This window comes from Ictidomys tridecemlineatus, chromosome 7 (genome assembly GCF_052094955.1).
Source record: "Ictidomys tridecemlineatus isolate mIctTri1 chromosome 7, mIctTri1.hap1, whole genome shotgun sequence".
Classification (NCBI taxonomy): domain Eukaryota; kingdom Metazoa; phylum Chordata; class Mammalia; order Rodentia; family Sciuridae; genus Ictidomys; species Ictidomys tridecemlineatus.
In genome coordinates this window covers 133070285-133094251 of record NC_135483.1, presented here as the reverse complement: position 1 = coordinate 133094251, position 23967 = coordinate 133070285, and the positions used below count along the sequence as shown (strand labels likewise).

The 23967-nt window shown below is 36.1% G+C and overlaps 1 protein-coding gene across 4 annotated transcripts in view; it reads left to right on the top strand.

Moving 5' to 3' along the window:
* Fign (fidgetin, microtubule severing factor) overlaps positions 1 to 23967 on the top strand; it is a 124524-nt gene that overhangs the window by 97150 nt on the left and 3407 nt on the right. For all 4 annotated transcript variants that reach the window (XM_040294394.2, XM_040294393.2, XM_040294395.2 and 1 more), the window contains one exon: positions 18242 to 23967. This exon is cut by the window's right edge and continues 3407 nt beyond it. In XM_040294394.2, the coding sequence (XP_040150328.1) occupies positions 18250 to 20496 (2247 nt within the window). In that variant the 5' untranslated portion in view covers positions 18242 to 18249 and the 3' untranslated portion in view covers positions 20497 to 23967. The remainder of the gene's footprint in view (positions 1 to 18241) is intronic.

The following is a 23967-nucleotide window of genomic DNA, read 5'->3' as shown; positions in this document are numbered from 1 at the left end:
GTGGTGCTTTTCTCATGGTGATGATGAATTTGCCTTGATCTCTCCACATTTTCTTTTACTTTGACCTTTCTTGTAACCAGGGGTTGCACTTGTCTGGAATTAGGGATACAGCCAGTAGACCATGGAATGACACATGAAAGATGGGTCCCCTGATGAGCTCATAGAGAGATTGACGTGATAACTGATTCCTACTACTACTATCTTTGGGAAGATAAAAGTGAATCCAGAAGATAAATATACTCCTGTGTCCCTTAGCAACTTCCTACCCATCTCAAAGAAGTGCCTCTCTGTTTCCTTAAGATTTGTCTGAAACTTGTGCATTCTTGATTTTGTCTTTATCTTCTTGAGGACTTTGTTTAATCAATTCCCAGCCATTCTCCACCCATGAAATGTTTCTTCTTTAATTTATCCCTTTCCACTATTTATTTCCCCATAGCCTGGAGCAGGCAGTGACAAAATAACTAGATTTTAAGTATTTTCAGCTTTGTAGGCCATGTGGTCTCTGCAACAACTATTCAACTCTGCCTGTTAGTTAGAAAGCCACCACAGACAGTACATCAACAAGTGGGCGTGGCTGGGTTCCACTGAGACTTTATTTACAAAGGATGGCACACTGGATTTGGCCTGCTAGGTTTGGCAGTTTGCTGACCCTTGATTGAGGGTAAGAATTAGGTTGTCCACGTATCCATTAGAAGAACAAAAAACCCAAACAAATTTTTGCTTCATTTTTCTTTACCCCTTAAATTGCTGCATATCTTTCTCAAGATATTTAGGAAGAAAATTCTTCCAAATTTTCCATTTTGCCTCTTTCCAAGCCATTTCTTCCATCTGGAGCTCTGACTCCATCACCCCAATGATCTTTCCCACTGATCATCTGAACTTCTTAATTGTCTACTTCCTCTCCTAATCCTACTTGACTTCCCTGATGTATGTGCTGTGATTAAATACTTTGCCTTTGAAAACTCTTTCTCACTCATGTTTTACAATAACAAATTTTCTTACTTTTTATTTCCTGTTTGTACTCTGTAAATACCTTCCCAGTCTCCACTGACTACTTCTTAAATGTTGGTTTAACTCAAGAGTTCCATTCTCATCTAAATCCACGCCCTTTCTCTCTGTTGCCTCTTCCATGACCAAAGTGTTGATGAATTTCCACATGCCCAAGACTCCCAAACCTCCTGGTAGAGCTTGTAGTCCTCTTCCATATTTCCAATAGTAGTCAACCCATTGGTTGTACAAGCTAAAAATCTTGCAGTGATTCTCAAGAGGGAGATAGAGTGTAGCAATTTTGAGTCACATGATCTAGGTTGCAATTCTGCTTCTAGGGTAGAATTATGAAAGTCACTTACATGCATGGAATTTATTGCACCATATATAAAAGAGAATAACAGTCCCTCACTGGGCTTTTGGAAGATTAGATATAACCTCACCACAATTTCTTATTAGTTGTTTGATACTTCATCATTTTAAAATTAATTTTTTTTTTTTGCTTCACTTCAGCTTGAACCCAAGGCCTCACACATGCTAGGCAGTGGCTTTCCCATTGTGCTATATCCCCAGTCTTCACAATCCTTTCTCTCTCTACAGTGATGTCCTAATAATGTACTCTTTCCTTTCCTTCATTCCTTCAACTCTTATTAGTTAGTCTATACGTTAGGTCCCATTTCTAAAAACTTTCTCAGATTTTCCCCTTCCTTTTACTGAAGTTCAAACTCTGCATCTAGTCTAGTTACTCTCTGTTTTGGTCCTGTACACTTTTATTTTTGTTATATTGCTAAAGAATAGATCAGAGCAGCACTTAATGTTGGAGAAGGAAGCATTCCAGACACTTGGGTCCCTTTGGAATCTGATGTCAAGTTTCTTATGCACTTCTACCCCACCACAAGAATAGACATATTCTTCCCTCCTCTTTCAACTATATCAAGCTACCATTTCCAAAAAGTGCTAGGCCCACTTGGTTTTATCTGTGATTTGACACACTTTTATCTCAGGAAGGAAACTATATTCTTATTTTTGATGAAATCCTTGTCAGCTTTCAAGGTGTTTCTCAACTATTGGCTCCTCCATGTAGCCACCCTTCCTTCTAGATTTAGAACTGTATCTTTTCTTCACAAAATATCCTGGAACCAACCTAGATGAGCTTTAATAGATGAATGGATAAAGAAACTGTGATATATATACATACATACACATATACATACACACACACAATGGAATATTACTCAGCATTTAAAGAGAATAAAATAATAGCATTTGCAGGTAAGTGGATGGAGTTGGAGAATATCATGCTAAGTGAAATAAGCCAATCCCCCAAAACCAAAGGCCAAATGTTCTCTCTGATAAGTGGATGCTGATCCATATGGGAGGGTGGGGGATGGGGAGGAGGCATGAGGGCAAGAAAGATGATTATTACCCTACATGTATGACTGCACATATGGTATGACACAACATTGTGTACAACCAGAGAAATGAAGTCGTGCTACAGTAGAGTACAATGAGTCAAAATGCACTCTGCTGTTATATATATATATATAATTAAAATCAATTAGTTAATTAATTTAAAAAAATGGAACACATAAAAAAAAAATCCTCTGAAGACAGACTGTAAGCTTCATCAGGACAGGGACCTGTGTTTTCTAGCCCTTGGGGCCAGAGTTCTCTTCTAGTAACAGGCTCTCAAATGTCATAGAGAATGAGTGTCGTCATTCTCATGTGTTGTCATTCTCATATTTTACACAATTTAGCCAACTGATCCCATTTGCTTTTTCTAGTGACATAGAAACTATCAAGATTCATGGGTTCAAGAGTAACTTTTTTAAGGATTTTAGTTTTGAGACACTCAATATTTTCTCATAATTATCAATTACTTAAAATAGGAGGAAAAGAAGGAAGGAAAGGAGAGCCCAACAGGGAGGAGGAGAATAGTAAACCTAAAATGATTTCAGACAGTAAGTAAAAGTATCAATTCTCAGGTATCATGTTTTTGTCTACTCGCTTGCTTGTTTGTTTCATGAAAATACATGGAAACTTTGCTTTAAGCTATCTTTAGCAGAGGAATTTGGCATGAGATAAAATTGAGTCAGGCACAAAGAATAAGGCTGATACTAGGTATCATGGGTCCCTGAAAAATTGAAACCCTAATTCGTTTTGAAAACTATTTGCAAGATATGTATGTGACTTCTCTGCATATTTTGATTGCGATCTAGAAGGTATGGTCAAAATTGGAATTACAAAATCCACCTTGTCCAAAGTTCTTACCTGATTAGCACCACTTCCTGTTACAATTTTTATTTTATTATGCCTAGTTGATCCATAACTTAATTTACATGCCAGTGTTAAGTTTATATGTTGCTTGCTGTCTATACTAGTCTTATTTATGTGTGTATCCATTGTCTCTAGCTTGTGTTCCTAAAGTTAGAAATGTAGACCAACACAATTTCTGCCAACCTAACCAGTGTGAGGTCTTGATGAAAGATTTGTTAACTAGGTGCTCAATTCCTAATTGAAATTCATAACTAAAACCATAGCTTCATCAGTATGGAATGTTATTTTTAGAACTCACCAAAAGAATGGTTCTTGTTCATCATCATTATTATTACCATTACCATTATTAGACATCTCAGAGCCTCTTAATTTTTGGAATAAAAGCAAATGTACCAAAATATACATTCTTTTTATAAAACATTCATAAATGGTATGAGTCATAAAAAGTTATGCAAGGGTATGAGAAGGGCCTCCGCAGGCACTTTAGAGGACCCTTTCTTAGTTTTTATCTGTTTATTTTTTAAATCTAGTAGTGAGTCATTTAAAGATAAAAATACAGGTTTCCTAATAGCTTTATGCGCTGGTTTATGCTTTTGTTGTTCGGGGTACGAATTCAGTTAAGACTTAAAGAAACAGGAAGATATTTTGATCTGAAGGCTGTATGAATTCACAAGGGAATGAGTTTGGTTTCTGCTCTGCTTTGTAATGCAAAGAAGTGCATTCCACAAAATCAGATGAAACAAGTCATTAATTTGACAGTCTCAGTTCTCATAGTCCTATTGATTCAGAAAGCTGAAAACAGTTATGGAGGCTTATTGGTTCCAATTAGGAGTTGTGAAGCTCGCGAGATTAGAAGAAATTGAGATTTCACTGGGAGAGGAATCATTCAGTAACAGAATCCTTCTTAACAATTTGTCACAAATGGGTATAAACTGTTGGTCTCCTGTTATTTTTTATTCTTTTTCACTTATAGATTATTGTGTTCTTCAAGTTAGAAATGAAGACCAAGGCAATTTCTGCCAACTTTCTATAAACCAGGGTAGGATCCTAATGAAATACGTATTAACTAGGTGCTCAATTGCTAATTGAAATTCATAATTAAAACCATAGCTTTGTCATTATGGAAAGTTATTTTTAGAACTCACCAAAAGAGTGATTCTTATACACTATTTTTATTATTGTTATCATTACATTATTTGACATCTTGGACCTCTTAACTTCAAAAGCACATGTAAAAAGCATGCATTCTTTTTAATAAAACATTCATAAATAATATGAGTCATCATCATTTGTGTTTCACAATGTCCAGAATCTCATTTTAAAGTGATTGCATCATCTTTCGGATTGCTTTTAGAAAAAAATATATTTTCTCTTATCACATGAAGGTTTTATTTAATGAATACAAGCTGAAAAGGTTTCCATAAGTCTTTTGAGTTGTTCTCAAAAAAATTTCCAGTTCCTTCTATATAATTAAATATATGTATATACCTCAAGATATACTCTACTGATGGAATGAGCATTGTAGATTCTAAAGATATATACTTATTTTTAGCACAAGCAGTATCTTGCATGGAAATATTTCTATCCTTACAGGTATATGACAGTTTTTATTTTCCCCTTCCTTATCAATAAGAAGCCCAGCTAACCCATGACTGTCCTTAGTGCATATAAATAATATATATCTATAATAATACCCTTTAATGGAAAGAGCTTAGAAAATAGTTATAAAATAGAAAAAATCAAGGAGAAAGTGGTGTTCATATGTTTGAGGATAATATTTAATAAAACAATATAATGTTTATGTATATATAAATATATATAATATATATAGTATGTTATTATTATGAAAGGCCAATATTTCTTCAAATAGTCCTTTCAGAATTTTTATTTTTTTTGTATGTTAAACATAGTGATGTTTTTTCCTAATGAACATAATATATATATATATATATATATATATATCTGAGATAACTTTTCGTGATTTGTCATAATAAAATGACAGGAAGGTTTTTATGATGTGTGGGAATGCCAATGAGAAAAGATTTGATGACTAATATCAGTCATAAAATCCTTGGTTACCATTTGTTAAAAAATATACCTAGCTGAAAATCCTTTTGACTAGTTTGGCACTAATCTAAAATTTGCTGTACAGTGAACAAAATCCTACTCTAATAAAAGATGGCTTCAATTCCAAGTATATTTAAAATAGAAAAAATAAAATTATTATAATAAATCCAACATCACAGCAACCAATTCAGAGAGCTTAATTATGACACTACTAAATGTGAAAATCTATTCAGTGCTAGGAACACTTTTCACATTACATTCACGCTAAAGATTGGCTGTTAAGAGCTCATTACTGGTATTTTTCTAAAGAGTGGTTTATTAAACACAGTTACCTAATAAGCATCTTTGGTGGTGAAAATTGCTGAAAACAGTAATGAGTCTGATTAGACTTCATTTCAATTACGACAGCTTGTCTAGGGAAAAAAAAAGCATATATATAGATATAGATCTCTCTCTGTCTCTTTCTTTCTCTCCACGCACGCGCACACACACACATGCACGCACGCACACACACACACACACATGCACACACACAATCTCCTTGCTGCGGCTTTGGAAGCTATAAGACACCACAGAGTTCAAAAAGGAAAAAAAAAAATCACCTCTATATTTCCTTTCCACCACTCTCTAATGAAGAGAGAATTGTCCAAGTCATCATCCAATTTACACACTGGGAAACTGGATGGACAAAGTGGAAGCACAATCATGTTTGCTTAAAAACAGCAAAGGCTGCCTTGACTAATATGTCTAAATAAGGTCACCTTTAGTTTCTCTCTGGTTTCATTGTGGTTGTCTTCATAGCAATATAAAGCTATAAAGGAGGGAGAAACTTAAAAATGATTCATTCCTATTTGGTTTGTGGAGGTTGTTCTCCAAATTAATAGGCTCAACCTTTCAATTATGTTTTCTACATGGACTTCTGCCTAAAATCATAACAATACAGGAGGCTGTTGGATTATGCATGCTAATTATCAGACCAATATTTTAATGCATGTATAGGGAGAGGAAAAATAAAAGCAACAAAGCTTTACAAATGTGCACTAATATTTCACAAAGTGCAAAGGATTGTTCAGTAGACACACAACTTGATTTTTATATTTTTTAAAAAGAGAGTTACTTAGCTGTATTTTGCAGAAAACCTCCTATTAAATCATGCCTGGACTATTACTACTAAAACTGGGCAGGGTGGGCCTGTTAATGTAAAAAAGCCTTTAAGTGATTAAGCTGTCATTGTTGTCATTTGGGTACTCTAGTAACACTTTAATGCTTCTGGGAGCTATGGCCAGAGATGCAATCCGCTGTTTTATTCTATATTTTTAATAGATTCTTTTAAAGGTATAATATCATTTGACATTGAACTGGATAAAATAATTTCTAAAGCAAAATATGAAAACAATGGTTAGATATAAAAGCACTAAATAAAAATAGGGCACACTAAAACATCCTGGGCCGAAAAATCTGCACACGTTAGCTAAGTGATCTTATATGGCCCAGAGATGAAAAGTAAAATATAAATGAAATTGCCATATGTGTATACTGATGCTGTTAAAAAGACCTATTAAAAAGAAGTGTTTTTACAGATACATCAGTTTAATGAGTAAGAATGTACTTCTAGACCTATGATTCAGCATGAATTCTATGAATTATCTATAATGATTTAAAAAAACTATTGTATTTTACTATTAACAAAAAATAGTTAACAATGGAATACTTTCCTATGTAACTCAATTAGAGTTTTAAAGTAATGATTTGCTTTTTATGTAAATTCAGACCTTCCCCAAAATGAATATTCAGCAAAGGAAATAAGTGTTCACGGTATGTTTTGAGATCATAAATAAGATTTTAAGTTTTATAAGTGTCGAGCTTTTTGATGTATTTGAACGGGTTTAAAAAAAAACAAAAATCAAATACATAGCCAAATAAAAATGTAAGCAGTGCTGAATTTTGGTTAAAAATATGATGTACATATTACACATTAGTTAAATAAGAATTTGGTTTTGGTGTGCTGGGGTACAAGTCAGTGATAGAGTATGTTCTTAGAGTGTATAAGGACTTGTGTTTAGTCCCCAACACACCAGAGTATGTACTTAGAGTGTATAAGGACTTGTGTTTAAGTCTCTAATACTCCTCACACCACCACAGGTGAATTAGAATGTATTTTTTTTGTAGTCAGATATTATTAATAATTAGGCTTGTATGACACAGACATTAAGAAGGATGATAGCAGTTTTCAAAATGACTTTTTCTTCTCTCATTCCTTTTCCTCATTTTCTGTATGTCCTTTCCAAACTATGAGTACATATGCAAAATTACAGACACCTATGTTTGATTTTTACATAGCCTACTTGTTTTATCTGTATAGTACTGTATACATTTTGGATTTCCTGTTACTTTGGGAATTTGAGTGCAATTAATGAGATAAGAGAATTTGAAGAAGTAGCAGAAAGATTTCACTAAACAACTAAAACTAGCAAATGTAAAATTAAGCTTATTTCAACTTATCATCTCATTTCCAACTATGACTGAAACACTGTATTATCCATAATCCAGTAGGTATTAAAATAGTTTATAATCATCAACAAGAATATAAAATTTTAGAATTGATTAGACCATAGAGAAGTAACATCATTCCAGCTTTTAACTCTACTGAAGACAATATTGAAAGCAACATTATTTTTAACTGCTCTATTAGAGACAAAGTAAGCCACACATGTTTGCTCACAGCAGAAGAGAATTAAACTGGGATTATTTGGAGAATTATAAGCAAAAGAAGGAGATCTATATGTCATGTGATTAATACACATAAGACTGGATCGACCATTTTATTCAATTTAGCCAAAGCTTACACTTTTAAAAAATATACAACATCATTATCCATCTAACAGTAGATGAAATTGTGTTGTTAATTACTGTCATAAAGAACACAATCAAGATGGGATAGGAAGAAACAATTTATTTCCTTGTGGTCTGTCCTGTTAGCACATTCCCATGGACAGTGGTGTTGGGTACCTCCTCCAGGACTGGAAATGCCACTTCCTTTGCAGATGCTGGTCTCCTCTGCTTCTGTCTTGTTATGCAGCATTCTTTGTTTTTACAAATGAAAAAGCCAACAGCACTAACAATCAAACCGTCATTCACATTGCACTTTAACAAGGTTCTGTTTATCTGGAAATCAGAGCATCCCAATTATAGGTGGAGTCTAGATTTATTTCCCCAGATCCTACTTGGAACAGGGTGGGGAAAATACAAAGGTGATAATACTGCTGTCCCTGCTGAGAGCACTTCACTTTTCATCCTGGGCCATGCTGGTTGTATTCTAAAGCAGTTTATCTTCATATGTCCTCTTCTGTGGAAGAAACAACACTAAACCTACCAAAACTCATTTCATATGTAGCTTTTTCCACTGCCTTCAGATCAAAGTTATTTTCTTCAGGCTGGACTAAATTATACACAGGTCCCAGGAGTGAAGGACACTGAATTAATGCACTATGTCACCCAACCCTGACTATAGAGTATTTTTTTTTAAATCCAAGACACTATTTTGCTATTGCATTAAAAATTAATGCATGAATTGCCAAAAAGAAAAAAAAAATTATAAATAGCCTAAACAAAATTTGTCTGCATTTTGCACACTTTAGATTCACCTAAAGCAAAGAGTTTTTAAGGAGAATAGTGGAAGGATTGTATTATGTAATATGTAAATAATGCACTTCCTCCCTTTCTAATTATATGAGAGTTCTCAGTCTTAAATAAGCATTTTTAGGTAAACTATCTTTCTAGAATTAAGTTCCAGAGAAACAAAAAAGAGGATGAATGCAAATTCCATTTACACAAGGTCATGGGGTTTGGGAGATTCTGAATTTGTTTATTGACCCTTGTCAGCTTGGTGTGTTGGGCTAAAATGAATAGAGTTAAATTTAAATATAACTAAATTGAGCCTTACATTTAGATACTTGAAATAGAATATACACATGCAAGTAAGTATTTACAAATAGGTTTGTACATAATGGTTAGTGTAACATTTTAGGATTTTTGACTGAGAAAATCAGGCAGCCATATCATAATACAAGGTAGCAGGTTGCCTTAGTTTGTGTTAATTAAAAGTGTAAACATACATTATGTGGAAAATAGTATCTTTTGAATCACCTGTAATAATCTCAGCCTTTTAGGATGATTGTAATTGTTATCTTTGAAAAGTCCCTTTTAAACAATATTATCCAAAGTACATGTATGAAGACACAAATTGGAGTGAATATACTTTGTATACAGCCAGAGATAGGAAAAATTGTGCTCTATATGTGTAATAAGAATTGGAAGGCATTCCACTGTCATATACAAATTTAGAGAATTAATAAAAAAATTAAGCATAAGGATTCAGAACACTTGGGAAATGTACAATACTTTTGGCATTAGAATTTCTTTCTCTGGGTCCATCATATAGGCAAGATGCCATGATTCTAGCCTGGGGTTCTCTGGTTGTGTTAACCCCATTTATCCCTGCATGCTACACAGCTCACCTGTTATTTACACACTTAAGAGAGTTGATTCTGCAGAACAGGGAAATGCTCTGTTGTGACACAGAGCATACATATTCATTAGCCCTGGCAGTCCCTATGGACTTATGCAGTGTCCTGATGATCTTTGTATGACAAAAAGAACTGGGGGAAGGGCTGATAGTCTTAATGGATTGAAAAACATACATGGGAAGATGAAGAGACACATGAGAAATGAAAGGCTGCGAATAACAAATTTAAAGGTTAACTATAAAGCACTACTTAAACTGATGATAAATTGTAAAAAATTCACAGAAGTAGCAAAAACAATACATGTGTCTTCACATGGGAAAATAACCACTTATCTCAGACTCTTTCCCTTGCAATAGTTGATGACACCTGACACTAAGATTAGGAATATGAATCATTTGTATATTTGGATTGTTTGTATATGCAGTGATGTCTTCTTGTGAATTGTTTACCAGATGATTCACAGTTTTGGTCACTGTTTTTAGTTTTAGATTATTAATAAAATTGCTTTTTTTTTTTGCCCAGAAACTTTAACTTTCCCTCCTCCCCTACACACAAATCATGTCAATCATATTTTTAAACTCTGAGGATTTCTCTGTGTGAGTATATGTTCATTTGTATAGTTTAAGTATTGGAAATTTTAGAGTCCCGCAGGAAAAACATGTACTTATTTTGAATTATGATCATGATTTCCTGAGTTGTTTTGAATGATATGGTGTAGAGCTTGATCATATACTGAATATAATTTCTGTGGTCTGAAAGTGTTATTTCTGTCATCAATGTAATTTGTTTTGCATAAGTACTTTGCTTTCATCCTCATAAATATAAGCCACCTTCTTATATGTCTTGCATATATTAAAAATAATGACCAGTCAGATCCACTCATACCAAGTTTCATCTTCAGTATGAAAAATTGGCAAAATAGTTTTATTTATTTGATTATATTTTAATGAGTGAATATTTAATGCATTTCAAGTTATAAGTCACCTCCAAGTTAAATTCAAAGTCAGGGCATATCCCCTCCCAGTCCAAGTCATGGTGCCTGCAACACGGAACACAGGCTCTCACTAGGCTGACAACAAAAAGGATGATATCAGCCACTTGCCCAGGACCATTCATCTAACAACTTTCTGTACAAAAAAAGAAGCACACCTTTAGAGTAAATTAAACAGCCTACCCCCAAATTGTAAAACTAATGCAACCGAGTAACAGAAGATGCTTTACTACTAGAGTAAACTTTGGTTTGTGGTATCGGAATCTATAGCATATTCAAAGGAACATATAAGGAATAGTGGAGATGGCTATATGGAAGACAACAAGGAACTATATCTGATAAATGTGCAAAAAGGAAAACTGAAACAATTATCTTGATCAAGTTTTTTAAGGATAACATTATCCATTATTCCACACTACTGTACTAATGACTGTGAATTCAGGAGAAAATCAGCACTAATTTTTAAGAGGGAAAGGGACGCTTTCTTATGAAAAATAGTACTTGAAAAATTTTTCTTCTAAAATGACCACATGTTTTAAAAAGTTTTTTAGAGCACTACATTTTCTTGCTGGTTTTCAAGAAAATGTACATAAGTGAGGAAACTCATGCTTGAAGCTTCAGAGTGAAGTCATAAATTCATGTGGCTGTGTGACCTGTTAGATATAAAAATATGTGATGTAATAGGAAATGGGATACCATGAGGTGGAGGAAAGGTTAAATTGTGTCCAAAAAGGAAGTAAGTAGTCAGATTTAGCCAGCTGTTGCCAGGCAAGAATGAGATATTCTAAGATCTTTAGCTTGTCTTAAAAATAAGAAATATATAAATTATATAATTAGAATATCTTATTTTGGGACTGGAAGTTTATGAACATTCTTAATTAGTTCTAAACCTCTAAGTGCTTTGTTTCTTAGTTTTTTATCTTCAGTGTTGAGCCACTGATAACATAAAAAATATGAAATAAGATACCATGAAAATATTTTGAATTTCTGACACCTTTTTGATCAAGGAAATATCTTTTTATGTTCTGCTGAATATGAAATAATTTCATACTCATTTGCATTCAACGTTTCCACTGAAAGATTTCCTCTTCAGTAGCTGTCCTGAAGTTGAAGAAAAACTGATCTGTAAAATTCTGGGAGTGACTTCGCCTGTTGTCTCTCTAGCCAATGTTCTTTTATGTTTAGTGCACCTCTAGCTTTTTAAAAATAAATAATAATAATCACCGTGCAGCAGCTCATCCTTGGAAACTATTTTCACAAAATGCTATTATTTTAGATAATCCTAGCACCTCATAGCACTCTAGGAGGATAGACCATCTAAGTTCCACAGTGAAGGAAAAGGAGTACATTGTGCCTGAGCAGCTTGACCAAGATTAGAACAAGTAATTGACATGCATTGTCAGTGGTCTGATCTCCAATCTGGAAATTTTCACTCTTCAAACAAAATTGTAAAGCTTGTTTCTTTAGTCTCTTTCTACCTCAACCATCTAGTAATAGCTCCTAGTAAAATTCTGGGATACACAAACTTGTTAATAGCCCCCCATAGGACACTATAGTAAGCAAAATTCAGAACTGAAAGAGACACCATCTAGAGTGGACTAAGATCATTTTTTAAGTTCTGTTAATCCACAAAATCAAGAATGTAATTTTAGAGAATGTAGAATGTGAAATTTTAAAGAAGACAGAAAGCTGAAAGGTTTTTTATCACCTTGTAAAACAAACTAGATTCCCTTGAATCACATAGAACCCCAAAGCTTGCATATAGTATACCCTGAGTTTGATGTCTAAGTAAATTTGAGACTCCCTCTATCACATGAAGATTAGAAAATAATTCTAGTTTTGGTATACTCATGATGGAACCAAATTAGGTGGATTAAAGAGAATGTGTAATTTTAGTGCTTCTCTCCCACATTCCCCCCATTTATTATTTTTTAATCTACTGTTATAATTTTAGATTAGGAATTATCAGGAAATAGGCTGAGGAAATTTCCAGATCAAATGCATTAGTACATCTAATACTGGGTACTGCTTTGTTGGCCTCTCAGCTGACAAGGATGACTAGACATGCGAACAGGGCTGCTGAGTCTGCTCAAACACTTCATCTAGTCCTCACTCCCTTGAAGAATAACAATTAGATATTGCACAGGACAGGTTTTCAGTACCAGAAGGTTTGGAGTCCCTCTCTCACTGCATAAACCTATATTTTTAGCAAATGAATTTGCTATTCTCTACTTAAAATTCTGAATTCTCTGTTTGTTCCTAAGAGATGATGAATTTGTTGCATTACTAGGCTGAAGGGACTGTGAACTGGTATAATTACTTTGCTATATTTACTCTAGTTTTAATTGTTTTCTAGAGAGAGCTTGCTAAACACTATTAAATTTTTTAAATGTTAAAAAGCAGTGATGAAAAGTTGAGAGGTACAGTAGCTCAATGGACTGGAATAGGCAAGCTGAGGTGGTGCAGCTCTCCCAGAGCAGGCAAGCCCGCCTTGCCTGCAGGTGTTTGCCTCAGGTCTCTGCCCTTAGGAAGTCTGAGAAAATGTACAAATGAGTGCTGAGTCCCTAGCAGCCAGAATTACCCTATGGGAACGTAGTTGAAGAGGGCTGCTATAGACCTGCCAAACTGTTGAATAGCATATGCTTATTAAGGGTGGGAGCAGTATCATGAGTATGTACCTCAATATTTACAGGAATATTGCTAACAGTAGATCCTAGAAGACCTAGCATTTTATTTCTAATTTCCACCCATCCTAAAATTTGTGTTCATACCTCTCAATTTTCTATGTAACTCTTTCTTTGTAACTTTGAGACTATGGCAGAACTTCAAGGGATATCACGGTGGCTGTTTCAGAATGAAACAACAAAATAAAAGAAGTAACAGGGCAGTAGCAGTTTAGTAATTGAACCTCAGCTCTGAAATATGATAAGAATGGTAAATGTTATCAAAACCACCAAGTTATATAGGAAGTATAAACTTCCTGATTTATATGTGTGTGTGTGTGTATATATATATATATACACACACACATATATATATATATATCCTATAACAATAAAATAACAAAACAGAGGTTTTATTGTAGCACCTGCCATCTCTATTCAACACTTATGACAAAATATCTTAAAAGCAAGTTTCTATTAAATTATTTTTAAAAGGAACACATTGCATTGTGAATTTTGCCAGCTGTGTTAAGAATTTTCTCCTCCTTTTAAAAATAAAATTTGATGTTTTGGAACAATTTTTACTCACCTCTAAAACCTATTTTTCTTAGTTTCCTGTTTTCTGATGTTTTACTGTACCTGTTTAAGCTCTTTCCACAAAATAGTGGGAGTTATTATTCTGGAGTCAAATATCTAATAATGCAAAAAGAATGTGTTTTCTGAGGTTTTTCTTTTCCTCTTCTGAGAAGTCATATAAAAAGCTGTTTTTAAGTCTCTCTCCTTTGGGGATGCCAAATTAAGGACTGCCTCTCATTCACAGATAGGAGTAGCACAATCAAATGGGGCGTGATTTTTTTGTTCAAAGAACATGTGGTTCTGCATTTCCTTCATTTCACATCAAAATTATCATAGCCAATAAACAGAACAGCAACTACAAAACAAGTTTGCTGTTACTTCTAAATTAGTGTTAAAATTCAAGAAACTGGTAAAATGGCTCTTTTTGCGTCTAAGGCCAGGACAATATGCTGAACAATGATTTCTTAAGATCCCACTAATATTAAGAACTAGTTAATGGTTAACTATGATTATGTTTTCAAGTAGCAGTGATGATTTGAAAGCACTGGATAAAACCTCATGTTTCAGGGTACGTGAACAATTTTGTTTCCTTAAATTTAATCAAAACTCAATCTTGTCTTTTGCAGCCCTGCTAAGGTTATTGTTATTTAGTATGCATCAATAAATAAACTTCCAATTATCTTGGTAAGCACATCCAAAAATAGCTTGAGATTTCAAAGGCAATGGTGTATCTAGTAATTGTTCCAAATAAATAATTTTGATAGATAGGATCTTTTCTTAATTTCAGATGAAACAGAAATCTTATGAAATTTAATTAGTTTTGTTAGAGTTAAACTATGCAGAAATACCCAGTGAAAATGGACATTCTGTTTTATTAAATGCATATGCTCATCTTTTATACCAGTTGTAACTTGTTAAGAGCATTTAAAATTTTTTTTTGTAAATGATTAATTTATAAGAAAAGGTATTTAAGTTGAAAAAGGTGAAGGATTTTACATTCTGCTTTAAATATATTATATGTATATATTTATGTGTGTATATATATGCATGACAACTCTAAGCCAGTTTAATTTTTGTTCAAAGGTATTATTCTCTATCATGTTTGATCGGTATGTTAACTAATGCCAACAGTATTTAGCTCAGCTAAATGAAAGGGAGACCCGCTCTTTAACTTTTGAGTGTGTACTTGCGCGCGCGCCTGTGCGTGTGTGTGTGTGTGTGTGTGTGTGTGTGTGTGTGTGTTGTGGTAAATTCCATTGCCTGTGACTTTTAAATTATTTTCTGAGACCTTGCTGCAAACTGTTTATTCATGTCTCTCTTGTATAAAGCTCCTAATATGCCCAGTCATAGGATATGTAAGTTGTTATTTTCTCCACTCATTATTTTGATAATATTTAAAGAAAAAAATCCTAATGGAAATTCCCTAGAAATAACTTATAGGACTAATGAATTTATAGGTCTTTTAGACAGTTCTACATTACAGTCACATTAATATTCTCTGCTTTTTATAAGGCTTGAAGTAAATCCCATGACACTAGAAGAATTTAGATACTGATTACTCACGATTGGTTCCTGGTGATTTGCTCTTAATAATTTCCAGTTGAATTTAATGAAAGTATGATTCCTGAAATGCTGCTTCATTAAAATTGCATCTTTTTCTCTTTAAGTGTGGTTTCAGTCATTTCACCCATTTTGTGGTGTGTTTTCCTCCCCGTTAAAAAGCAATGATTGAGAAAGCCAAGACAATTAAGCATATCACTTTAGTTCTTACTAGAACTCACTGTTACAGCCTCTCTGAGCGAACTGATGCGAGTTGCACTTCATCAGGAATTACAGTACTATTTTACCTTTGGAAGAGTTTATTTTAAAATGTGCAAAATTTTAAAACAAAAATATACAAAGATTGGGGTAGCCGAGAAAAGTGAAGAAAAAATCTGTTGCATATACAAGAGAAATAAGGTCTTTCATTATTTTTACTAGATATATACGAATACACATATATAAAGGTTGATTAAGTTATACTGTGCAGCATTCAGACTTAATTTAACTGAGTTGGTGATTTGCAAATGAATATCTACATGGATCCTTTTTTAAAATCCAAATGCAAATGAGTACAACTGCAGTAAAATATATTTGCAAATGAATCCTGTTGCTTTATTCATTTATTGTGTAATTACTGCAATCCTTCCCACCTTGTTTTCAGTATTTCTTAATCATTAAGTCGGAAGCATGACAGCAGTGCCAGCCCTGGCATGATTCTCTTTGACTAAAACCTTGTAAATTAACACAATTAGCACAGCATCATCCTGCTAATTAACTTCCAGTGTCTGGTGCAGTGGTTTTGCAAACAAGGAAGAGGGAGTCAGAAGGGAATCAACATGCCATTCTGTTACCAAACTGTGTGCTGTGTTCAGTTTAGCTCAGTAAGTCAAAGCTGGCCATGTCAGAAGCCAGAGCCAGGCAATGAAGAGCTAAAGGGGTTGAAGGAGGAGAACAGAAGGTGGTAGAAGCTGTCAAAATAGACTGGTAATTCAGAAGGGAGCTGATGCCACAGATGCTTCATTTAGACCAGGCCTCCTTCTTATCAAGGAATCTCTGCCAGAGGGCACAAGACAGTTTGCAAAATTCACTTTGGGTAATACAAAGGAGATTAAGGGGGCCTAATATAGCTGTACCAGAACAGGAAATGTTCCAACCAAGCAGAAATTAGAATGGGATGATAGGATGACAGGAAATAGGAGAACAGGGTTCCAGTTTTCTTCTGCAAATAACTACCTGTGAGGCCTTGAAGGATGCTTTGGGAATCTCTTTGGACCATGTTTTTCCAATCTGTGAAATAAGTTCATTTTCAAGACCTTTTTAAAAGTTTAAATTCAAATGATTCCCTGATTCTAACTGCTTATTAGTATGTTCTCTTATTATGGGAAAAATACTTATTTTACAGTGTATTCAATAGTCACTTTCCTATATGACAGAGTTACCTATATGAGCCCATTATGTAGTATTTTTTTTTCAGTTTCTGCCACACACAGCTTCCTATAGAAATGTAAAGAGTTAGAAACAGAATCTCTCTCCAGTCTTACCTTCCTTTCACTTTAGTTCTCCCCCTCATATGCATATATATATATGATCATACATATCATATGTATATTTGATGTTCTGCCCTCCCCTCTTGGTAAGATGGAGGCTATAAAGGGAGGAGGATTATAAGAGAAGAAGGAAGAATGCTAGAAGACAGACAGACAAGTGATGCTTGTTTTTTTTTTCAGAGACTCAACAACAGAACTGAGAGGCAGAAAGGAGCCAGTTGTAATTCATACCGAGTTGTAGGCTTTGTGCGATGAAAGCGATGGAGCGCTGCCTGGGAGATTGCTTTGCTGCACTCCACGAAGCAGATTTGAAACTGTCGTGGACCACTTTAGATGAGAGTTGGATTATGGAATGACCTGCTATGTCTGTGTCATATTGTTCTGCGCAGGGAGCATTATACTGTGCTAACTAGGTGTTCAGTACCAAATAAGAGAGGTATCCTAGATGTGATCTGTCAGCTGTGTCTCATTTTTATATTGTTAAAATATAAAACAGAAACTGTGATGTGAAGAGACAGAATAGCTAGATATTGTACATGTTAATACTATCATATGCCAGATATTTAAAATCCATGAATATTTTATTGGAAGAACCCATGATTGAATTCTCATCTGCAGAAATGTGTGTGTACATATATATGTTTGTGTATGTATGTGTAATATACAGTAAATTGATGGGCTTGACAGAAATAGATTTGCTTATTACTTAAAAATGAAAAGCATTGGGTCTTCTACAGAGTTTTCTTTTAAATGCAGTTTACTTTCATAGAGGACTAAAATTCAGTTCATTTTAAAGAGTTTATATTATAGAGATCTGATTGGAAATGTAGCTCAGTGGTAGAGTGCTTGCCTAGCATGCACGATGCCCTGGGTTCAATCCTCAGTCCCACAAAAGCATAATACAGAGATCATAATGGGTACTGTAAGCTGTGGAGATTCTTTATAATGTAGATATCATTAATGGAAGATAATAAGTGGAAAAAGCATTTGGGGGGAAAGCTTTAAGACATATGATGAATAGCTAAGTGAATTAATTGTTTCCACCACCCTCCCCCAAATCCTTAGGCTTGAAGATGCAGTGGACGCCGGAGCATGCCCAGTGGCCAGAACAGCACTTTGACATCACCTCAACCACTCGGTCTCCTGCCCACAAAGTTGAAGCCTACAGAGGTCATTTGCAGCGCACCTATCAGTATGCTTGGGCGAATGATGACATATCTGCTCTGACTGCATCCAACCTACTAAAAAAATATGCAGAGAAGTATTCTGGCATTTTGGAAGGTCCTGTGGACCGACCTGTTCTCAGCAACTATTCAGATGCACCATCGGGACTAGTGAATGGTCGGAAAAATGAAAGTGAACCCTGGCAGCCTTCCTTGAATTCTGAGGCCGTGTATCCCATGAACTGTGTTCCGGATGTTATTACCGCCAGCAAAGCTGGAGTTAGTTCAGCCCTCCCTCCAGCAGATGTCTCTGCAAGTATAGGGAGCTCTCCTGGGGTGGCCAGCAATCTGACAGAACCTAGTTACTCAAGTAGTACCTGTGGAAGCCACACCGTACCTAGTCTTCATGCAGGGCTCCCATCTCAGGAATATGCCCCAGGATACAACGGATCATATTTGCATTCTACTTACAGTAGCCAGCCAGCACCTGCACTTCCTTCACCTCATCCATCTCCTTTGCATAGCTCTGGGCTCCTACAGCCACCACCACCACCTCCTCCACCACCAGCCCTGGTCCCAGGCTACAATGGGACTTCTAACCTCTCCAGTTACAGCTATCCCTCTGCTAGCTATCCTCCTCAGACTGCTGTGGGGTCTGGGTACAGCCCTGGGGGTGCACCCCCTCCTCCTTCAGCATACCTGCCTTCAGGAATTCCTGCTCCCACTCCCCTGCCCCCCACCACTGTTCCTGGTTACACCTACCAGGGTCATGGTTTGACACCTATTGCACCCTCGGCTCTGACAAACAGTTCGGCAAGTTCTCTCAAAAGGAAAGCTTTCTACATGGCAGGGCAAGGAGATATGGACTCCAGTTATGGAAATTACAGCTATGGCCAACAGAGATCTACACAGAGTCCTATGTACCGAATGCCCGACAACGGCATTTCAAACACAAATCGGGGGAATGGCTTTGACAGAAGTGCTGAAACATCATCCTTAGCATTTAAGCCAACGAAGCAGCTAATGTCCTCTGAACAGCAAAGGAAATTCAGCAGCCAGTCCAGTAGGGCTCTGACCCCTCCTTCCTACAGTACTGCTAAAAATTCATTGGGATCAAGATCCAGTGAATCCTTTGGGAAGTACACATCGCCCGTAATGAGTGAGCATGGGGACGAGCACAGGCAGCTCCTCTCTCACCCAATGCAAGGCCCTGGACTCCGTGCAGCTACCTCATCCAACCACTCTGTGGACGAGCAACTGAAGAACACCGACACGCACCTCATTGACCTGGTAACCAACGAGATTATCACCCAAGGACCTCCAGTGGACTGGAGTGACATCGCTGGTCTCGACCTGGTGAAGGCTGTCATTAAAGAGGAGGTTTTGTGGCCAGTGTTGAGGTCAGATGCATTCAGTGGACTGACGGCCTTACCCCGGAGCATCCTTTTATTTGGACCTCGGGGAACAGGCAAAACATTACTGGGCAGATGCATAGCCGGTCAGCTGGGGGCCACGTTTTTCAAAATTGCCGGTTCTGGACTAGTCGCCAAGTGGTTAGGAGAAGCAGAGAAAATTATCCATGCCTCTTTTCTCGTGGCCAGGTGTCGCCAGCCCTCAGTGATTTTTGTTAGTGACATTGACATGCTCCTTTCCTCTCAAGTAAGTGAGGAACACAGTCCAGTCAGTCGGATGAGAACCGAATTTCTGATGCAGCTGGACACTGTACTAACTTCGGCTGAGGACCAAATCGTAGTAATTTGTGCCACCAGTAAACCCGAAGAAATAGATGAATCTCTTCGTAGGTACTTCATGAAACGACTTTTAATCCCACTTCCTGACAGCACAGCGAGGCACCAGATAATAGTACAACTGCTCTCACAGCACAATTACTGTCTCAATGACAAGGAGTTTGCACTGCTCGTCCAGCGCACAGAAGGCTTTTCCGGACTAGACGTGGCTCATTTGTGTCAGGAAGCAGCGGTGGGCCCTCTCCACGCCATGCCAGCCACGGACCTTTCAGCCATTATGCCCAGCCAGTTGAGGCCCGTTACATATCAAGACTTTGAAAATGCTTTCTGCAAGATTCAGCCTAGCATATCTCAAAAAGAGCTTGATATGTACGTTGAATGGAACAAAATGTTTGGTTGCAGTCAGTGATAACGTCTTTTAAAAAAAAAAATGCAATGAATGTTGGCACACACACATAAAACCTGCTACATAGGGAATAGAGCCCCTTTCCAGTAGTGTTTAAATTGCAAAGGGTACTGGGGAAGACGACAATTAAGTTGCATCTTTATAGAGTCAGGGTAGATTTGGAGGAAAAGTGGATCAAATGAGAGCTTCTGATTTGAAAGCCCCAGATGACAGAAAGCGTTCGCGGATGCTCAGTTCGGTTCAAGCTAGACAACACTCACCAAGGAGCAAGGTGCAAGTGTGTTGATTTCAGAAGGACATGAACCTCGTGTGTTGATTCCATTCTGCTGTTCTCGAGATTTAGTTGCTGTCAAGTGCCTGGAGTGGTGCTTTATTTTTTGTTTGCCTCACAATTACATTGGTGGCATGTGCTAATATAAAGAGCTTTAACTTCAAACATTATTGGACTAAAGAGATGAATGGTTGTGTTACAAACAGAAAACCAGATTTTTGCCATTTTAAGAGCAACAGTATTCCTCAATCCTGTCTGTTCTGCAGTATTAAGCTAAGAACAGGTAAAACAGGGTAACGGTAATCTGGACCTTAATTTCTGCAGTTCATTTCTTTTAATGTTCTTGTCTGCAAAAACTCAGGAAAGTGATTGTGATTTGTACAGTACCTCAAAGGAATGTGTTGAAAGCACTATGTACTGCTGAGAGTAATAGGATAGGCTTCAATGTTACTTTATATTAAAATGTATGTTTACCTCAACAATTGGAAAATAGCAAGGAAAATTACTTTGAATGTATCCAGAAAAAATACTGAAGTGTGATACAACTGAATACTTATGATTTAAAGTAGAAATGGAAGGATTTTTTAAAAGTTCTTTTACTAATTATGGGGAATTAACCAGAGCAGAATAATTCTTTATGTCAATAACTGCAAGAGTTCTTAGTACATTGCTCCTTGATAATTAAGTGAAATGTTCTTAAAAGGTACACTGGTTAATGGAAAGCTACTTATTCAGTTTGTGTTAGTGTCTCGAACAGTCAGCCACAGACCTATTTAGGACCCTGAAAGTCACAGTACCTGAAAAGGAGGACTGCCCTTTACTGCCTAGCTGGTAGTGGTGGTGGTGGTGGTGGTAGTTTGCAAGTTCTCCTTAAACTGCTGGGAATGGTGTCGTCGTTCTCTTCACTAATCTAGTTTATAGGCTTGCCGTGCTGTTTGATAGAATGCAGAGGATAGCAACCCGAACCTACAAATAAGGAAAAATTTAAAAACAACCAATATGTATCCGCAAAGAGCCTCTCTATCCCTTCCCCTTTTTGACTTCACTCTTGTCAGTGCAATTCTGCTTCTCATTTTGAAATCCGGGCTCTCGTGCTCCTGCGTTCATTTCTACCTCAGTTTTGTTACGTTTCTCTTGGAAAGCAAAGTAGGAAATTGAAAGTGGACACACACACCACAGTATAGCTTGCCAAACATGTTGCTTTGTTTCCTTCCATCTCTCTGCATACACCAAGTTTCCCAAAACATTAGTCTTTATGCTTATTTCTGCCTCAGTCCACCACCCACCTCTCCTAGCATGTGTGGCATTTTTCCTATTTCCCCATTCCTCTTCTGCTTCCCACCAACTTGTTCTTTGTATCCTTTAATATTTTATGTGCAACTTTTCATTGAGAGCCGGCTGATGGTCACTAATGCCTCTGAACAGTCACACTGCAGGCTGTAGCTTACCAAAGCCGCTGCCCATGCATAAGCAGAACAGCCTAGCATTTTGAATGTATTTTCCTGTCTTTTTATTTTTATTTTTATTTAGTTTAGAAATGCAGTAACAAAACTGTTGCAAAGCACTGGCATTTTATGTATTCAATAAGTGATGTACATTTTAATAAATAAATAAATAAATAAATAAATAAATAAATAATAAATAAATGCATCGAGAAGCCCCGAGAAAGGTCTTTCTGTTAATTTTTTTTTCTTTCAATTTTTTTTCTTTTTTCTTTTTTTTTTTACTGAGCTCATCCACAATGTTAAATTCCCTGAAACATTTAACATAGGAAAAACTAGTAAGGGACTTTATGACATTTCTTAAATTTTATGATACTTGATGATTATCCCACCTTCCACTTTTTTTTTTAATCTTTCATGTTGGTAAAAATCGAGCAAATGAACCAGAATTTAATTCACTATGATATTCTATCAGTTGAAACTGTGCTTAAATATAGATAGTTCATATTAAAAAGCAGTGCCTTTCATTAAGGATACAAAAAATAATACTTAAACATGTCCTCTGCTTTTCACAAGTGGATAAAAAGCTGTGATCTCGGTCTACTGCGTATATCCCTTGTTGTAAGGAAATTCTGGTGTCCACATTAACTTGTAGGTTCACATTGATCTCACTGACAAGTTTCCTTTTGCACAGTGCTGACCTATTTTTTTTGTCTTTGAGACGTTACATCTCATTTCCGCCAACATGTGTGTTCACTTGAAAGCATCTGGCAAGTTTTGACAAACCCAGTCTTATTTAGACAACTTTGGAAAAATTCTATACTGACCCACATTTTTTTTGTGACTAGTGAGATTTAATGCCAAATATATGACTGCACTATTGTGTTTCAGACTCATTTATAATAAGACTGAAAATAAAGTTATACATTATTGGCTTTTAGCTTTAAATGACTTAAAGTTAATTCGAGATAAGAGTGGTCAAAAGTCCATGAGTTTAGCAGAAGCTTAAGTTGAGTGTGATGTTCGTTTAGCCTCACCAGTTCTGGGATTTGCTCTCTTAGGAAATTGGACAGGACGAAGAAATGAAGATCTTTTGGAGAAGCTAAGGCTGACCTTTGAGTAGAAGTGCTTGCCTGTGATTCTTTGATTCTACATGTAAGCCCTTCTGTAGATTAGCTTAATAATGAGCTCTTTTCTGACCATCTGTTTGGGGCCTTTGGGATGGAGTGGGTTCCACATCCTCAGAGATGACTGTGTACCTTGGAGATAGTACCTTGAAGCTGAGTAACCAGCTTTATATTCTTGGCCTCTTACTGACTGTGAAGAATATGGAGAAGGCTTCTAGTAAAGGTAAGGTAATGAACCAGTCCAAACCTCTTGCTGTCTGACAGGGGATTCAACCACTCTACCTAATAGCTCCTAGTTTCCTTCTTTACAACTGCAGTGACATTTCCAAAAGAGACAAAAAGGAAGTGAAGGAAGCTACTCCAGTGGAAGGATCAATAGAAATTCAAGAGGTAGTTCATAATGACCTTGTGTGTGACACAAGTGGAAATACTCTACACGTCTGGCATGCTTCTCTCCAAAATATTTAGAACATTAGTGACAATATGGAAAACTTTGCTGACTGAGCTGATCAATGGAATGTGAAGGCAGTATACTTTAAAGCTATTTACTTTCACACAGAATGTTTATCTATTAGTCAGTTTGTATTCCACTCAAATGCAGATAGACGGGTATAATGTTTTCTTGTGCATTTGA